This window comes from Drosophila ananassae, chromosome 3L (assembly GCF_017639315.1).
Source record: "Drosophila ananassae strain 14024-0371.13 chromosome 3L, ASM1763931v2, whole genome shotgun sequence".
NCBI classification, from domain to species: domain Eukaryota; kingdom Metazoa; phylum Arthropoda; class Insecta; order Diptera; family Drosophilidae; genus Drosophila; species Drosophila ananassae.
The window spans coordinates 12,126,842-12,145,292 of record NC_057929.1 but is presented as its reverse complement, the minus strand read 5'-3'; the positions used below and the strand labels follow the sequence as shown (position 1 = coordinate 12,145,292).

At 50.0% G+C, this 18,451-nt stretch overlaps 4 protein-coding genes across 4 annotated transcripts; 3 read left to right on the top strand and 1 right to left on the bottom strand.

Moving 5' to 3' along the window:
• The first annotated feature begins 13,089 nt into the window (after positions 1–13,089).
• On the top strand, positions 13,090–14,124 carry LOC6494401. Its single transcript, XM_001960361.4, has one exon. It carries the CDS (start codon positions 13,202–13,204, stop codon positions 13,571–13,573), a length of 372 nt encoding a protein of 123 aa, XP_001960397.1. The 5' UTR covers positions 13,090–13,201; the 3' UTR covers positions 13,574–14,124.
• Positions 14,125–14,300: 176 nt separating this feature from the next.
• Positions 14,301–15,394, bottom strand: LOC6496184. Its single transcript, XM_044715322.1, has 4 exons — positions 15,368–15,394; positions 14,719–14,874; positions 14,501–14,665; positions 14,301–14,450 (listed from the first exon to the last, which is right to left on the bottom strand). The coding sequence occupies exons 1-4, from the start codon at positions 15,392–15,394 to the stop codon at positions 14,301–14,303; spliced, it is 498 nt and encodes a 165-aa protein (XP_044571257.1).
• Positions 14,843–17,007, top strand: LOC6494402 (origin recognition complex subunit 4). Its single transcript, XM_001960359.4, has 2 exons — positions 14,843–15,685; positions 15,745–17,007. Exons 1-2 carry the CDS (start codon positions 15,479–15,481, stop codon positions 16,930–16,932), a joined length of 1,395 nt encoding a protein of 464 aa, XP_001960395.1. The 5' UTR covers positions 14,843–15,478; the 3' UTR covers positions 16,933–17,007.
• A 160-nt stretch (positions 17,008–17,167) lies between these two features.
• On the top strand, positions 17,168–17,976 carry LOC6494403. The gene is made up of 2 exons (XM_001960358.4): positions 17,168–17,395; positions 17,447–17,976. Exons 1-2 carry the CDS (start codon positions 17,216–17,218, stop codon positions 17,879–17,881), a joined length of 615 nt encoding a protein of 204 aa, XP_001960394.1. The 5' UTR covers positions 17,168–17,215; the 3' UTR covers positions 17,882–17,976.
• Positions 17,977–18,451: the final 475 nt, after the last annotated feature.

Genomic DNA, 18,451 nt, shown 5'->3' with positions numbered 1-18,451 from the left:
CACCTTTTCCCTACCGCTATTGACCCAGTCCTAATAGATCCGAGCCCCAAAGTGGGCCACCCATTAGCCCTCTCATCAGGAGAGAGGTTACGTTTGGCCAAACAGCTCCGAGCTTTGCCGCCTTGATATCTTACTCGCTCAGGAAATCACTTCAAATTCGGGAGCCAAATCGATTTTATTGCCTTATAACATTAATTCCCAAATTAAAGACCATTTCGACCGGCCATTTCGACAAATGAGACGATTAATTTTCCGACGAGGAGAGCCGAAACCCGGGCAGGGAAAACCATCGGAAAATTCGAAAGGAACAGCAAAAACGCCCACTGGTCGGGGGCGGAAGGTCTCCGGCTAGAGAAGGAATGGAGGGGAAAGCGCGGCACGGAAACACCCACGAAACCCTGGGTTTCTCGTGGAGCAGCTAGCCGCAAAGTTCCCGGTCAAATACAATTTATCATTTAAATAATAATGTGCCACAAATGACGGGACGAGTGAACCCTTGTGCGAGCGGGAGGGCACTAGCTCGAATCAATCAAGCAGTCGGCCGAAAAGGGATGCAGACTGGCCAAGACGCCCGGCCAGGAGAGAACGTGAGGGGGAGAGAAAGAGCGCTCCTGGGGGTTGCTACTGCCGAGTTGGCTCAATGAAATGGAAACTGACTCCGGGCCGCGTTTGATGGCCTGCTCACTTGACCGGCTCTGCGGGCCAGGCGCTCAAATTACATTTTAATGAGTGGCCTGGATGGGGCGTCGGGGGGAAAGGTCAGCGGCGGGGCGATCTGGTTGTGTTTGTTGCGAAAATCAAACTCGAGCGGCACATTCGATGCGCCTTCGAACGCCATAAAGAAGTGCCGGCCAGACTTTTATGAATCTGTTTATGATGTACGAGGAGCCTAATGGAAGCGCCACAGCAGGCTCCAATATGGGTCAGGACCGCCTGCGGTTCCCTAGACCCACATGGAGGAGCCGCGCCGGGCGGCGGTGTGTATTGACATTCAATTCGAAATAAATTAGAGTTTACGACTCCAGCCGGGCGAACGACTTCATCGCAGAGCCGGCTGCCTTCAAAGATCGACGCTGGTGGCTCCACTCTCTCGCCTCCGAGGGGCTTTCATCCTGGCGTTAATTGGCAGCACCGTCCGGGCTAGCGGCCAATAAATTTTCGAGGCACCACTGTTGATGTATTCATTGAACTCTAGGATTAGTGGCGCGAACGCGCGACTCGTTTGGACCTGGTTTAGGCTCCGCAGCTAGCGTCAATTAGCCACCGAAACACAATGGCCGGGAACTGCAATGCCTGAAGTGCAAATTAGTCATTGATTTAGGAGGCGCTACTATCACTTACTAATTGGAAAAATAAATTAACATCGAACTCGATGGGCTGTCGCTTTGCTGCAAAAATTTATGACTAAAACAAAAGACTTAAGCAAAAAACTTGATCCCAAACACGGAAATTATTCATTTTTTCTGTACCTAAATTAGAAAATTATTGTTTCATAAATCCAAGAGTCCAAGCAGACTTTGCATTTTTGGAGACTTAACCAAATTTGGAATATATTTGATATTGTACACAAAGGAGAAGTTACCCAGGGATTGATGAGCATTCCCAGACATTCATGCCCTTGGTTGTGCCTCGACTTCTGCAGATCGTGCTGATTCTGCTCCTTGTTTTTCTGCAAGCCGGAAGAAATGAAAGTGTGGGAGGCGGAAGCACCGAACTGATCCTTGGACCCCAGCAGTGCTACCCCCTGGAAGGGGTGGTCGTTTGGCGGGCTAGAGGAGCCGCAAGCCCACCCCAGAACGGCATCCCCGCTCAGCAGCCGCCCCTGCGGTGGTGGGTGACCGTGGTGGAGAGCCTCTTCCTGCTGCTGCTGGTGAAGCTGCTTCAGATGTAGTACCTGATCCGACGCTAATTGGAGTCACCGCTGTGTGATGTAAGCCGACAATGGAGGCGACAAGTGTCACACATTCTGCGCATAAATCACATTGGCAACTGTTTTTCCCCGCCTCTGATGGGCTTAGCTGATTCTAATTAAATTGTTCAAAATGTTTCCAGTGGCGCTGGAAAATCGCTGACAAATGTTTCCGTCAAAACACAAAAATCTCCTATTTGCTTTTTTTAGTCCAGGCACAGTGGTTCGAGCTCTGTCGAAAAGGCAAAGCATAGATTATAAAATGATGTTCAGCCCATGTAGCCCTTATTTCAGCGATTGGCCCCAGAGTAGCATGGCTCTGCAGCTCCAACCCCCACAGCACCAGTTCAATTCCATGCTAAATTAAACTCTGCCTTAAAAGAATCCACTCCGGCTACAAAATAATTTAAAACGAATTAAAAGCGCACCCGTTTGAAACCTCCCGAATGCCGAACTCCACCGGACCGAAGGCATCCAATTGAAAATAGCAACAAGTTAATTTGGGCAGGGGCAGGCCCCACCCCTGCCGCACCACCGCTGCCGCAGGGCTCCTTTTTGAAAAGTCATTAGAAAAAATGTCGAGTTGCGCCGAGCAATTTGAATACTCCGAGTACTCGATGGCACTGTTCGGGCTGCGACTCCGCTGGTTAATTTAAGGTGATAATTGCTTTTTAATGTGACACAACTAAATTTTTCCCATTTACATACATTGCTGATTGTTGTTGTTCCGGAAGTTTTTTTGGGCCTGCGCATGTGCAGCCAAGAGGACCAGGTTACGAGGGCTAGGGGAGGGGCAGACACTTGTTACGTTGTTGCCACAGCGGGTGCCGCCACTACAATAATAAAGTGTCAACAATTATTTTCAAATTTCCAAACATTTCATTTTTCGGTTCCGAAGTTTTTTGATGTTTTCGGGTTCTGTTGGTGTTTTTTTGGGGCTGTTCCCTTTGAGCGACGCTGCTTAAAAGGTTTCCCAAAGTGTAACCTTTTCCGCGATTTTATCATAGCCCAGGTTTAATTGTCTTTGGCAAGTATTAGGACTAGAAAGTTCGAAAAAAGCACAAGAACTTGTCCTCTGCAGTACTCCATTCCGTACTTTTCTCACTCAAAATATGAGAGGTTAGCCACTCGAGTCCCCAAATATAAGTCTTACAATTAATTAACAAAGGCCCTGGCTTCGGCCGATTCCCCTTCCTGGCTCCTTTCTGTGTGCGAGTGATATGATTTATATAGTCTCCTTGGCTGGCGCCACAGAGCCAGAATCCTCTGGCAGAGCGGCACCTTTAATGTTTCAAAAGTGGGAACTCAGAACCCACAAACCAAGAACTCACAATCGACTTAATTCCCCGAGTGCGTGAGGATGGGATGAAGCAAGGACGAGGATGGTGCTGATGATGATGAGAGGCGGCTGCGCTTTTAATTTCTCAGTTTTCGGAAATATCAGCATCGCTCTTTTCGGCTTTTCACACTTCCTCCGATTCCAAGTCCAACTCGCACTACGCCTCCGCCTCCGCTCCGCTACGCTCCAATTTCAATCAGGAATCAGAGTTCGCGCCCCCGCTGATCCGGCCCGCATTAAAAAGAGATTTGCGAGAGTTTGCTAATTATATTTTGGTACACAGCCACCCACCGGAGAACCCTTGCGCCGGCTACCTGTGAATGGTGGGTGGTGGTGAGCCTAATGAGCGCTCTGCCTGCAGCCTGCAGGAAGGAAGGATTAGGGCCAGGGCGCAACGGAACGAAACGGAACGGATTCACCGGATTTCGCTAATCCAAGGTCGCTTCCTAGCGCCGGCTCAAGTTCGCCGCAATTGGATTCGCATTCATATTCGCAGTCAAGCGTTCGAGAAAGAGGCCCGAGAACTGGGCCACCGACTTTTATGGCCCAATGCAAATGAGGCCTAAGCTCACAAGTCAGCTAACGGTGCAACATCGCCGGAGACTGAGGGGATTCGGAGCCCCGGAGATGGGGAGATGGGTAGCTGGGGAGCCCCACCTCCTCCCTAGCTGCTGCAGCGCGCCAGCAACGCCCCCTGGTAGATCGCTCCGGGTAGTCCGAGGCAGCAGCATCTATCAAGAGATGCGAGCCATGTTCCCGGGTATTATAAAGTGCATTGTGGCTACCAGTTAAGTGCATGTTGCTGGCCAGAGGGTTCGGCAGTCCGAGCCCAGCCCCTGTTCCGACTCTGACTCGGACTCCGAGTCTGCCTCCGCCTCGGCTCTAACTTGGACGGCGACGTGTATGTGGAGCTGGAATCGGTATCGGTAGGTGTGTAAACTATGTTGCCCCATGTTGCTGTCGCTGTTGCTGCACGCTGCATGTTGCTGTTCGCTGCCGAGCAGTCAGCAGAGCCAGCCCATCAACAGCCAAAACGCCACGGGGTAGGACCTTTTTCTTGGCTTTTTCGAGTTGGGTATTTTGCTTCCCTAACCAGCTAAGAGTTACTTGGCTAAGAAGGAAAGTAGCAAGAACTTGAATAAATTGTTAATTCTGCACTCCATCGTATGCCCATCATGATTTCCATGTTAAGGCTTGGCTTTGATGAGTCCCCTACTTGTTCTTTTAGAAAGTGTATCAGAGTTCTGTGTCGCCTTGCCCCATGTCGCACTAACCGAGTGGGCGCGTTCACCTGATGCTGTTGTTGTTGCTGATGCTGTTGCAACATGGTGGGGCTGCTGCAGTAGAACAGCTTCTGTTTAGCATGGAAAAGAGCAACCTGGCAAACTGGCCTGGCTCTCTGGCATTCTGGCTTTCTTTCATTCATGCGGAGCTGGGCCTGGCTGGCAACAAGTTGCAAGCTATAATTACTGCATCCATGTCGCTGCGAGTTGCTACTTCATAAATTAGCATGCCGCTGCTGTGCTGTGGCTGCTGCGCCTCCGACGTTTCTGCTTCTGCTGCAGTTGCTCCACTCAGGACGGCCAGCGCTTTGTCACTGCCAAAGTTAGGCCTAGAATGGCGCGTTTTCCAAGGAAACCGCTCGGGCCCAAAAGCACAAATCACAAATCACATGGCGAAGCATTAGGCTTCCGTGTGCTGTCTCCGAGAAAGGAGCTAGCTGCGGAGTCAGAGTCCGAGTAGAGTACCAGACGAGGTCGTTCCCGGCCTCCGGGCATCCCAATCCCCATACCCATCCTTTTTATCCTTTCTCTGTTTCTGTTTCTGTTTCCCTTGAATTTCTTGAAACAACGAAACGCCCCCATGGGCTCCTCCCCTCGCTCTTGTTAGCCTCTCTCCCGGCTGACCCACAAACAATTTGTTTTTGCATTTCGCTGGCGGGGACGCGGACTTCAGACCCATGGGTCCATGGCAGCCACCTCCCGAAGTAAGCCCGACGAAGAAAAGAGCGAAATCGTTAAGAAAACTGACTTGAAACATCATTATCACTGCGATCTAGAGCCCTTGCGTGTCCCAAGGTTTCGATTTCAGGAAATCAATCTTGTTTTGGCGTTTCGTGCCGCACTAACCGAAAAACCGAACCAGATGAAAAACACCAACACCAGGCAGAGGTCGGGCTTATCATTAGGCGAGGCCTCTCTGGAAGACAGGAGCTGCCAGATGACCCCGGGCGCGGTTGAATCCGGCTCTTCTGCTCGACCGGTCAAAACCCAAAGACTTCCAAATGAATGGGGGGCAGGGCAGGCCAGGGTCCGAGTCGGATGCAGATGATGGCTTGGACCCCTGTGCCCCTGGAGGCATCGCCTCGTAAGCGTTTTTGAAGACCTCCAGTGCAGCACGCGATTTATATGCAACACCCAGGAAACGGACTCCCAGAGGGAATCATTTCTGGACTCGTGCTCTCTGCAGGTCCTGGAGGGGAGCCTTGAAAGTAAAACTTGTATGTCTCTTTATGCCAATTAACCCTATTCGGTGCTTAAGGACGCTCATTTGAATAGCAAAGTTAGTGCTCCTAGAATCAGAGACATCTCTAACTGAAGAAATAAGGTCTTCGAGCTAACAATTTTAGAAATTAAAAAGTATTACGAGATTCCAAATGCCCTTTCCCAAGGCACGCTTCTGCCTTAGAGGGATAATACGATTCACTTGAAATCTTCTTCGCACCGGATCGATGAAAAATGTGGTTTTAATTGGGATTAGACCAGGCCAAGACAAAACAACTCACTCGGACTGTTTGAAATGCTAATAAAAGATAGATTTATCATCCGGGATCCAGGGCAGAGGCAGAGGCAGAGGCAGTGGCAGCGGCACGGCAGGCGAGGCGCTACCATAATGATCTGAGCAAATACTTGTAGTAACAACCTGCAACAACTTCACTAGCGACTTCCAACCGGCAACTTCAGCCGAAAAGCGCTGCATCATGACGAGGGTTTCTCCTAGAGCTGCCGGAGGGAGGGGCAGGGTACCTCTCCCTCCCAGAGACAGGCCAAACACTTGCGTGTGTCACTGTGGTGACGCTCAAGTAGTCGACTGGCTCCAGCCCGGGCCTCGGCGAGAGTCGGAAGAGTCTGAGGCACCTGATCTCAGGTTGGGTTAAAGGTGCCTCGCCTGCACCGCGAGAAACCGAGTTCATCTTCGGGCCTTACTGGGCAAAGTCAGTCTGCTGATAGTGAGCGCTTCTCTCAGTGCAGGCTGAAATGAAAATTAAGTCATCAGCCGGAGAAGCAGCGACTCGGAGACCCGGGCTCAGCTAGATGAAGTAGGTGCTGTAAGTTCCCCAAAATCAGATTCAAGAAGACAGAGATACATGTTTACGAACCCAGCCAGCCAGCCAGCCAGACACTTCTTGATGAGATTTGAGCTCATCAGCCCGGTCTCTGGCGACTGTTTGCTACCTCTGAGGCTGAGTCCGAGTCTGAGTCTGTGTCTCCATCTGGCAGATGATGATGAATGGGCCAAGTTGACATATGAGGGTTTTAATCGTCATAGAAAACCTACGCATGCGATTCGAGCATTAAAACTTCTGTCTTAAAAGCCAGCGAATCGGAGAGTTAGAAAAACAGAACCGAAAACTATAACAGAAACAGATTTCCTTACTCATCGATGTGATGGGAACGGATAATGCGGAATAGAGGGAAGGGGCGAGGGGCTGTCGATGGCCTTGTTATCCTGATCGCCTTTTGGGGCAGGACAAATTGGCGGCTTCCTTTCAAGCGGGAAGCACTTGACTTTCCACCAAATCATCTTCTCTGGGAGGATCAATGGGGGAGCGCCTCGTCAAAAGGATCAAACGGCTCTCAACAAGTTTGGAGTTTGGAGAGCCTTTTGTTAGGTTTTTGGGAAGTGCCGAACCGATAACCCAAAAAAAAGCAAAGCCGCAGCCAGGTCCGAGCTGCGGCAGCAAATGTCAGTCAAGAGGCATTGATTATGATCATCAAATTATTGAAAGCCTATGGACTCGGCTCGACCGGCCCGCCCCCTTCCGCAGATCGCAGATCGCCCGATGAAGACATGTACTCCATGGACAAAACTGCTGACACAATCGAAGCAATTAAATCGTATGACGCTGCCCGAAAAACTCAAGCTCGAATGCAATTCAAAGATGGAGATGGAGTTCCCGATGGGTTCGACTCAATCGAAGAGCCAGTAAGAGAGGTGAAGCCTCTCGAGGAGCCAGCAGGCGACGATAAATGTTATTTTCGAGTCTTTACAGACTAAACAGGTGAGAAAATGGGTTCAGTGGTTGCCGGTTGTTGGTCTTGACTCGGTCGGGGAACATGCTGATCTCATGCCTCTGACTGCCGCCCATTCATGAGTCCTGCTGCCCAGGGCTTCTAATTCAATTGTCGGGGCCCCTCACCCTGATGCCAACCAATGAGGGTCTGCCGCGAGATCTCTGATCGGCCATCGACAACCAAAGCAACAAAAACAGCCATTTATTTCCACAGCTCAGCAAGTCTTCACGGAGCGATTCTCGCGGCCAGTAGATAATTTTACCCATAAATTGAACGCAACTTCCGTTTCGATTGCGCCCCCGATAAAGGTTTTTAAATCAGTTTTCGGTCGGATTGGGCCGAGGTCATTCATGAATGGGCAGGGTTCGTGGGTCCACCCAGTGAGGAGGTGAGTGGTGGCGATCTTTAATCGGTTTCAGTCGAGTGGCATTCGAAATGGTCTGGCGCAGCGGAAGCCGCCAGTATTTAAAATCTAAAACGAAAATAATCAATTGGTCCGATCCTCTTACCAAGAGAGCGTGCCCCCAAAGGTAGGCAACAGTTGGTGCGATTCGAAATAGGTTATATAAGCCGCCATTCCCTTGCCTGACCGGCGGGTTAAAGGCATCCATGACTCAAGGGGCGGACTGCAGGTTGCGAGTATTACCCAATAATTGCAAACCAGTTGGCAGCTAAATCGAGCCGATCTGGGTTACGATAGCAGAAAAGCAAAGATCAAGCTTACAGAGTCGCATTGTCTCACTGAAAAACAAAAGCAATTAAATTAATTACTCTCGATTCGGTTGATTTTTTGCTGGCAAAACAATCGAGAGATAACACGGATTCAAATCCGATTCATTTCTAGAACCCGTCATCGGGTGGGGAACACCGAACAACGCAGTAGAATTACTTTTCTGATATTTTCCATACTCCAGCGTTTTCATCTATGTATGTCTGGTTTTCCACGCCGGGCTGGGCTAGCGGCAAATTGGCGGCAATTTATTAATTCAAAAATGGCCAGTAGCCGGAGAAAAAAGGCCGGAGAAACGCAAATCCTATTTGTCAATTTGTTTGCGCAAGTATGCGTGCAATCACTAACAAAACAGCAACACAGCACAAATCACAAATGTCAATTGCTCAAGCAAAATTGCGCATAATTGACATTTTTCCAATTTGCTCGTTCGTGCTATTTGCCCGGACCCGGACCTCACGGAGCTATCTGCTGCAGGAGAACCTCCGGGTGGTGCTCATTGTTTCCCCACATAGCTTCCCCGAATAGTTTTCCCCAGCACGGTTCCCTCGTCACGCCCTGGAACATAAAACTGTCGGCGGCAATGATTTAATTTCCCAAATATTGTCGAACATAAATTCGAGATTGGATAAGTTCGGGCCTCTCATAGCCCATAGGCCTCATCGAGCCAAGTGTCAAGAGGCAATAAAAAGGATGCCGCCAAATCGGCGTGCAGGATTTGGGCTAACTTATGGTTTGTTTTCGGCCACTCATTAGCCAGGCCAACAGACCCTAGTCTTTGTCCTTTTCCCTTCAACCGCAATCGCTCTCGCCCTCCAATGTGTCGCATTGTGTGGCTTACACAATTATGAACCTTTTGTTGCTCAATCTGCCGCAACACTTGTTGCATTGTGTCTGGGCAGCCTGTAGCTGTGTGTGGGTTCCATAGTTTACGCCTAAAAGGATTTCACAGCTCATAGATAATCCCATTGGCATAGGAATGGGATTGGATTTAGTGCTGTTTCCTTACCACCAGACAGAGGCGTTGGCTCCCAGCCGCAGAGTTCCCCATTGTTCATTGCTAAGTCCAGTCTACGCGCTGATTAAGGGGTATTTTCAGATTTTTCAACAGGATCGGATCCGAAACAAAATAGGTGTTCAAAAATAGGTTATAGGTTTTCTGGCGAAAATTGTGTCAAAGTTCAATGGGGCAGATCGATGGGGGCTCGATCTAGAAAGCGTTTAAGGTATCCTCTCAATATTCTCAATATCCTCTTCAAATTTCGTCCCAAAAATTTGTGTTGAGGTTTTGATGGAAATCGATGAGGAATCGATCCACAAACCGTTTAGGGTATTCCGCCCAAGAATCGGGCAGGAATTGGCCGAGATATAACTACCCCAAGGGGCACAAATGAGAATCTTTGATTTTCCCACAAAAATTTGAAAAAATATGGATCGGAAATTGGATGTTGAGGTTTTTATGCAGATCGATGGGGAATCAGTATAGAAATCTTTTAATGTATGCCGCTCAATATTCAAATAGAAACTGGTCAAGATATACCCATCCCTATAGGCCATATATGAGAATCCTGGATTTTACAAGGGGTACGTCCACAAAAATAGGAGACGAATCGTAATTAGCGAGTGATACTTGATTGCATGTCAAATTATTTATTATAATATTATTCTTATTATTAAAGTATGAATTTGAAAACAAAGTCAAGTCTCAACTGAAGGCCCGGTCGAGGGATTTCCCTCCGACACTGGCCCTCGGCAAGTGCGTGAGATGTCGTCGTTGAGTTGTTCCCGCACTGACATTCTCGTGATGGCGTCTTGGAAACATTGAAACGGAAACGTAGATGGAACCCAAAACAAGTTGCCCCTTTCCGTTTCGTACGCCCCTGCCTCCGCCCCTTTCGCGTTCGGCCATATACCGTGCGTGGCGGCAGCGACGGCGGCGGCGGCGGCAAAAGTGGCCCCTATCATTATGGCTGTCGTCTTAGCCGAAATTGGTCGGTGTAGCCACAAACATCGGATCTCTGGGTAGCGGATGCTCCTCCAAGAGAGGCGCCTGCTTGCCCCCTCTGCCGTGCGGCTCGATCCCGGATTTCTAGGCCCGAATCCATATTTCGACTGGGAGATCTCAGTTTGGGCATTTTCCCCATTTTTTCTTTCTTTCGGTAGATGAAAAAATTGATTTACGACTTCCGCTGGCAATGAAAATTCACTTTGGGCCCGAAAAACACTTTGGGCCCCTTCCCTGGCTTCTGGGCCTGGGCTCCCATAGCCCGATCTTTGCGATCGGAGCTCTATTCCGATTTTTATAGACTCATTTAAGACGATTATTTAGCAATTTTTCGTCAAGACATTTCTGCCAGCGTTTTTGCGACTGGCTCCTCTCCCGTCGCAAGTTGCCAGTTGCCAGTCGTCAGTTAGTGGCGAAATTTATTGCTCAGAAAGTGAATCATTTAAGTTAATGACTTTCAAACATGTTCCCCGCTCAAGTGCAAGCGGGACAGGCGCTTGGAGGAGCGAGATGGAGCGCGAGGCGATGGCTGATTGACTTGACTCACTGGCCAAGACAAGTAGCCGCGGTGATTGATAATGCGCTGATTGAATTATGGCCATAAGTGTAATTTGGCCAGTGGCGCTGCCGACCTGTTAGTCAAAAGGGGGCAGGGAGTCTTGGGACTTCCTAGGCACTCTCCCTTTCAAGGATCTAGATGCTTTTTTTCAAGATGCTTTGGGGAAAGATTTAAGCTCCAATTTATAGCTTAGTTTCCAAGGCGATTAAAACAATAGAAATTTGTATTTTTCGCACTTTATTTCAATTATAATTAACTCTGTCATTTGATCATCTCTTTAACTTAACCCTTTTCCGTTTGGGTTTAGCTACTCCCCTGGCTTTTCGGTTCTGATGGCCTTTGATGGATACCCGGGGTCTAGGCCAACTTCGATTTGTTGCCACTTTCCACGTAAACAACATATCCAAATGGAAGTCGGAATTTTGTCTGCCCGGCCTGGGGGCGTATTTGGGGTTTCGAGTTGGATTTCAAGCTTGGCTCTGCGGTTCGTTTTGTCTTATTCTGTGTTTTTGGCGGCAAATCAAACTGACTTTATGAAATTGGCAAATTGGCTTATGGGCAGTCGGCAAGTCGGCGAGTCGGCGGCAAACCATAAAGAGTTGATGAACGACCCCGGCTCCGGACTTGGCTCCGGACTGGGATGCCACTACCCAGTCCCCAGTCCGCAGTCCCCAGTGCCCAGTCCACTCCAGTCTATGCGTGCCAAAGCCCCGATGGCGTTTTAATTTGAAGTTTGGGCCCGGCGTTTATGAGCTGGCTGACTGACTGCCGACTGCCGTTGACTTTTATTTATTTAATGTTTTCGGCCTCAGCATTTGCTTCTTTATTATTTTATTTGGCTTTTCCTGTTTGCAGAAACCGAACCTGTTCTACCTGCGCTCCGCAGAGAGCGGGCTCGATGCAAAACTGGATTATGTCCTTTTACGCCCTAATCCGGTCCCGGTCCTGGCCAAAACCTGACCTGAGACATGGCGCCAGTCAGTCAATCCTCTGGCCACTGGCCATTGTCCTGGCCGAGTTGTTATAGGATCAGCAATGCTGTCTGATCCCTGGCGTGAAATCCGCAAATGTTGTTTACCCAGCCCAGCCCGAGGAAAAGGGGTTGACCCCTGACCCGAGCAGTACCCCCTCGCAACTCCTCACGGAAGGTGTCTCGTGTTTATTTGTTTTGAACGGCGCAGCATTCTCTCGGTTTGAGCTGTTTTTTCTGCCGTCACTTCTTTTGTTTTTACCTTCCCAAAATCGGCCAAAATCTGGCTGGCGGGATGATTCAACAGAAAAGTAATGGTCTCCGAATATTTCGCATCGATTGTGATTCGGATGGGAAAATTGTGCGAACAATGGGCCGGGGAGCCGAGAAACAGGCACAAAGCTCTCGACACTCCAATCAAGATATGGCCAGGTACTATATGCCGGCCAAAACCACATATACTTGGCTAAGTACCGATCTGGCCATCATTACGGCTTTCGATAGCAATTATCTGCTACCGTTTAATTGCGAGCTCGCCGATTTTGTGGGCCACTGCTACCTGATTTTTCACACGCGTTCTCCGGCTGTCCACCCACAGAACCGCCTGCCCCAGCCCCAGCCCCGTTCCTTCTCCCTGCCCGTGAAGGTGTATCCATCCGATGGCCCACCACCCCCATGACTCCTCCCGGCCTGTGAAAGCTGGCATGTGTCTAATGAGTCGCCGCCTGGCCCAGTTCGGAACTTGGCTTAAAGTTCGCGTTCTCTTTGTGTAATTTGCACACTTGCATTGGCATTCCACTTGCGGAGCCAACCAATAGCCATAGATGGCCGAGGCTCGTTCAAAGTTTGCCGGTAATTTGCATAGGGAACTTTTAAGTCATACACCGCCTGGAAGTTCCGCTATGACACCTGGGCTTACGTCTCCGGGCCGCGCAGGACCTGGGACTGGGAGGAGCAGATGTCCGAATGCCCACATTTATCGTTAGTGAGTGGTTTCGGGATGGCCGAAATCAGAGGTTGATTGTCTTCAGAAACCGTCTGAAAACCACATTCTGAATACTTGAGCTTTCGCTTAATTGGTAGAGTCCTTTTTTACCCGTAACTCGTGCGACTTGTGTGTCATCTACCCCCTTTTCCATCCTCGTCTCTCTTGTTCAAAGTCAAGGATGATGCAGTTTTCTGCACTGCTGCCAGCTGGAGGCACTGCACCTGTCGTCCTGTCAAGTGGCTGCTAATAGGATTAGGGAGGGCTTCAAGAGGAGCTGCCAATCACATTGGCGCTGGACAACACCTCTCCCAAAGGTTGACAGTACAGACTCACATCGTCACTGACGAATCGTCAGCCGTAAACTACCCATATTTTTGTACCTATTTCTAACATCAAAACACCAAAAATGCCGGCGGACATCGTTACCACGGAGCAGCTGCGCTACCAGCTCGCGTTCATCCACCGAATGGACATGTCCACACGGGGCTGGCTACAACGCTTCTCGTGGTTCCCCAAGATGCAGGAGTGCCACTACACCAGAATCGACCAGATCTACTTGGAAAGTCGCCAACAGTATGGCGACAAGCACTTCGAGCGCTACGGCCTCCGCCGACGCTTGAGCAAGAAGTTCATGCCAACGGACGAGGACATGGGGAGATCTAGCAAGAGGCCCAGGAGTCTGGAGCTAGAGTTGGGGTTGGCCCAGGGGCCCAAGGTACCGCCCACCGAGAACGGCGAGTACGGTCGGGTTAAGCCCACGGCCATCCATTTTTGCTAGGATGTTGGAGGTGGTCTGGACTCCACTGGAGCCAAGTCTGCGCTCTGGAGCTGGCTCCCTGCCTGCTCCCGAAGCCCCACCACCAGCCCGCACAATTATACTATCATCGTCCGCTGACAATGCAACTCTCAATGGCCGTCACTCACTCATTACGCGATTTTTGCATGACCGTGCGCATAATTAACAAGGTGAGAATGTCAGGCTGCGCCGACAGCGCTCTACTAGATGGCCGCTCTAGTCCTCCTCCAGCGGGTGTTCACTGTACCAGCGGCTTGCCTACTCCGGAAGGTTCGCACAGGTAATTAAGTGATCGCGTCTGTCCACTCGTTGTGATGACTCGCCTTCTTTTTGTGTGCCATGCAAGCTCACTTTTTGTACTCAGGTCCATGAAAATAGGAAATATTCCGCCAGTTATAAGTGCGGAACAGTAGAACCCGCTCAGATCGGGATCGGGCTGAGATTAATAAGGCCATTTCGATTTTTCAAACATAGGATATAGATTTACACGCACTTTACACGAATATTGAATAAATTCTTGATCTGCATTTAAACTGGAATAGTGTTATATTTAGTCGGATATTAGGGGGGAATTTAAAGGCCTAATATGGGGCAGACACATAGGGTCATGTAGAGAGCATTGTTTGGGAGAATCTTTTGTTCAAGACCCCACTGATAACTGACTGGATACGAGGCTGCAGCGGATTAGATTTTGGGTGGAGGGAAGCCTCTAGGCCTTGGTAAAGTAGATGAGGAAATCGGTTCGAGTGACGCCTCCAACGATCCAGGTGGAGTTTATGTAGTATCTGCCGTCGGGAATGACCGTCTGGATGAGCTTGTTCACATACTGTACCGGCACTTTCTCCAAAACGATGTCGTGCTGCAGGCGGGAAGGTCAGCAGGACACAGTTACATTGCGAAACCACTCACGTTATAGGGGCAGGTGTGGTTCATGTTCGAGAAGGGCTCGAAGATCTGATACAGCCAGTTGGCCACGACATTGCTTCGGTCGCGCAGGAACTTGCAACCATCCAGTTTCACATCGAAGTTGTATAGAATCCGTCGGTTCTCCCGCAGTCGGATCTGGACCATAGTCTGCGAAAAGCCGAAAGGAGTACCAAGGAGTACAAGGAGAATTTTCGTATTACCACACAATCCTCAATGGGTAGTCGGTGGATTTTGGTCTTCAAGGACATGTACTTGTAGGTGCGGTTGACGGACTTTAAGAAGCAGTAGTCGTACTCCATGAACTTCTTGTCCCGGACAATGCAACGGACATTGTTGAACTCAAAAAGCCCGCGGATCTGTGGGATCGAAATCAGAAGAAGAATCCACTTCGTGTTCATGCTACCTGGCTACTGTTGGGGGCTTTTAATGAAAAGTGCCCAAAAGCCAGAAATACACCAAATGGACTAAATAGTGTCATTATCACGGTTCATTGCCGCCCCGATCGACATTAATGCTAATCGATATCCCAAGTGGCTGGTTTTTAGGGGCCGGACTTAATAATACTGTGCGTATATGATGTAATGTACTCTTCAAGTTGCATTGTGCTCCTCATCATGCAATAAGAACTTCTTGGAAATGTAAAGCTGAAGCTAAGGACTCTCCGATACTTGATGTTTGTTTCTATTATTAAAGTTTAGTTCGTACTACATTTGAATTAGTTTCGGTTATACGTGAGCGCCACCTATGAAGTCTCTACATGAAGCTGTCGGCCGTTTCGACACAACAGTGCTGCCAGACCGAATTTGCAGAGATGCCACCAGGTGGTGATGATCCACTGGAGCTGCCCACCTGATTGAACAGATCAAACATCTGCATTTAGTTTTGTTTGTTTATTGCCGCGCGTTTTGTGCTTCCCCGAAATCTATAGACAAACCCGAAGGGCTCCAGAGCACAACCGAGATGCTGGGGGGCAATGAGAAGGAGAAGGCCAGGGCTCTGGCCAAGGTGCGACGTTTCCTGAAGGCTCGCCTGCTGCGGGACTACACGACCTTGCACGGCTACAAGGAGGAGCGCTCCAATGTGCGACAGCTCCTGCAGCGCACCGCGGAAATGGGCGAGTCCAATTCCTTGCTGCTCATTGGCCCTAGGGGCGCGGGAAAGACAACGGTAAGGATGCATTTAGAGAGGCAGCCACAGCCTGGATAGTGATGCTTCTTGTTCCACAGCTCATCAACGCTGTGCTCACGGATCTGGTTGACAACCGGTCCTTTGTCGAAAACACGCTGATCGTACACCTGGACGGGAACTTGCACACGGACGACCGAGTGGCCCTCAAGTCCATAACCCTACAGATGCGGCTGGAGAACGCCGCGGATGGTAAGGTTTTCGGATCATTTGCCGAAAACCTTGCCTTCCTCCTGCAGTGCCTCAAGGCGGGCGGCAGGCAGTCCAAGAGCGTCGTCTTCATTCTGGAGGAGTTTGACCTGTTCTGCGCACATCACAACCAGACGCTGCTCTATAATCTCTTCGACGTCTCCCAGTCAGCCCAGGCGCCCATATGTGTTCTGGGCGTCACTTGCCGCTTGGACGTGATCGAGCTCCTGGAGAAGAGAGTCAAGTCTCGCTTCTCGCATCGTCAGGTCTTTTTGTTTCCCAGCTCCGGGCGTTTGGAGGACTACTTAGCCAGAGTCGAGGAACTGCTGTCCTTGCCCGAGAACAAGTCGCTCGAGGCGGCTTCGGATCGTTTGCGCAGGCTGAGCAGAATTCAATCGGAAGCACTAAGTTTGGGACGTAACCATTTCGACCCAGCAGACGGGGAAGAGATCGACCCGCCGTTTAGGAAAAACTGGAACACGCAGCTCCACAAAATGCTGGCCACTCAGCATGCCCAGCGCAGCCTGCAGATGCTCTACGACTTCGACATTAGTGAGGCTTTTCTCCGGAACTTCCTCTTTCGGCTGGTGGCCCAGCTTCGCCCGGAAACACCCCACATCACAGCCGACCAGCTGAGAACCATGGCCAATCAGTACGAGTGCGACGACAAAATAGAGCTCCTTTGCGGGCTCTCCGTCCTCGAGCTGTGTCTCATCATAGCCATTAAGCACCACTCCGAGATCAACGACCGAGACCCGTTTAATTTTGAAATAATATTCGCGCGCCTCTCCAAGTTTGCCAAGGTGTCCTCGACGATGCAGGGCATGGAGCGTTCCATCGTTCTAAAGGCCTTTGAGCACCTTCGCATCGGCGAGCTGATCATGCCCGTTTCGGTTAGCAGCAGCTCCAGCGGAAAGGTGCAGAAGGAGTTTGAGAAGCACAAGCTGGCGCTGACCTACGGCCAGATCCAACAGGCGGTGCAGCGCTACCAAGCCCTGCCCACGGAAGTAGCTCAGTGGGCCCAGAGCTCGCTGATCTAGCCCCGAATAGGTTGTGTCCTATTTCATTCCTTAACTTATTTATTGTTAACAAAATAAAGTACATTTTTAAAGTAATTTGTATGTTGATTATCGTGGGCCCAATTCATTTTGAATATTTGGGGCATGCCAGCTTGACTGCCTATCCAGAACCCCCGACTAGGGATCGATAATGCTAATTTCAAGAACACCAGCATATATTGGCCGCCAGAATGGGGGCGGGAAGTCGAATATAAAAGCCCTCAACTTCGAATCGACAGTCAGGTCAAGAGACAGCGGCATCGGAATGAGATCCCTAACCATCCTTGCTTTGCTGATCCTGTTGCCTTTGGTGGCCATCACTCGGGCGGACGACAGTCCTGGATTCTTTCTGAAGATCACAAAGAATGTCCCCCGGCTTGGAAAACGCGGGGAAACGCGCATGAAGAACCTGAAGACCATTCCTCGCATAGGACGAAGCGAGCAGGTGAGTTTACCGGAGAAGTTGTCAGTTTTAAGACTCAAGCCTGCTCTACAGTCAGGAGTCACTCCTTTGATGGCCTGGTTGTGGGACCTGGACGTGGCTCCTATTAAGCGTCGTCTGCCCTCCGGCGAGGAGGGCGGTGGCAAGGAGCAGGAGCTGAACGTGGTGCAGCCCGTCAACTCGAACACCCTTATGGAACTCCTGGACAACAACGCCATCCCCAGCGAGCAGGTGAAGTTTGTGCACTGGAGGGACTTTGACCGGGCCCTCCAGACAGACCTCGATCTTTACGCCAAGGTCATTCAGCTCGGCCGCCGTCCCGACCACCGCCTGAAGCAGACGCTGAGCCTGGGCAGCTTCGTTCCCATATTTGGCGAAGATGGAGACCAGAACTCTGCGTTCATGATGTACAACAACAACGACGACAGGGATCTCTACGGCGGAGGCAGTCGCTACGGCGGCAACTTCCTCAAGTATAACCACATTTGAGGGAACTTTCTCTAGAGGAGTAACCCTATAAGATTATATGATATACATACATACCTGCATGGAACTATAAAGTTTATGAAATCATTTGAAAATTACTTAGCTGATCTTTTAAAAGATTATTGGGAACATGCGGATCCACTTTCTACCGTTATTGTATCCGGAGTTACATTGTCATCTTCCATTGTCCTGGAGCCTTTATTTGCGGCTGTCCCGAAAAGGGGGCCGATCATTAACGGTGACTCTGCCTCGACCAGGTCCACCGGGTCAACAACCTACCCGAATTCCAATCCCCTGCTTCCGGAGCCCGGGGTGACTCAATGGGATCAGCGCTTATCAAGTTTATGGGCCCTAACTGTTAGGAAATTCCGGTGATCGCATTCTTTGGCGTCTCTTATCGCCGGACAAGTAAATTAGGCGGTGCGCTCTCTCCTGAACCCCAAATTGAAATCGCAAACAGGATTGAGGCGCCTTCGCGCATTATATTGTAGGACTTGACGTGTTTATTTTGTTTAATTAGCAGTGCGCTGTTAAATACTCGACATCATGTAGCTGTTGACCAGAATCCGCGAA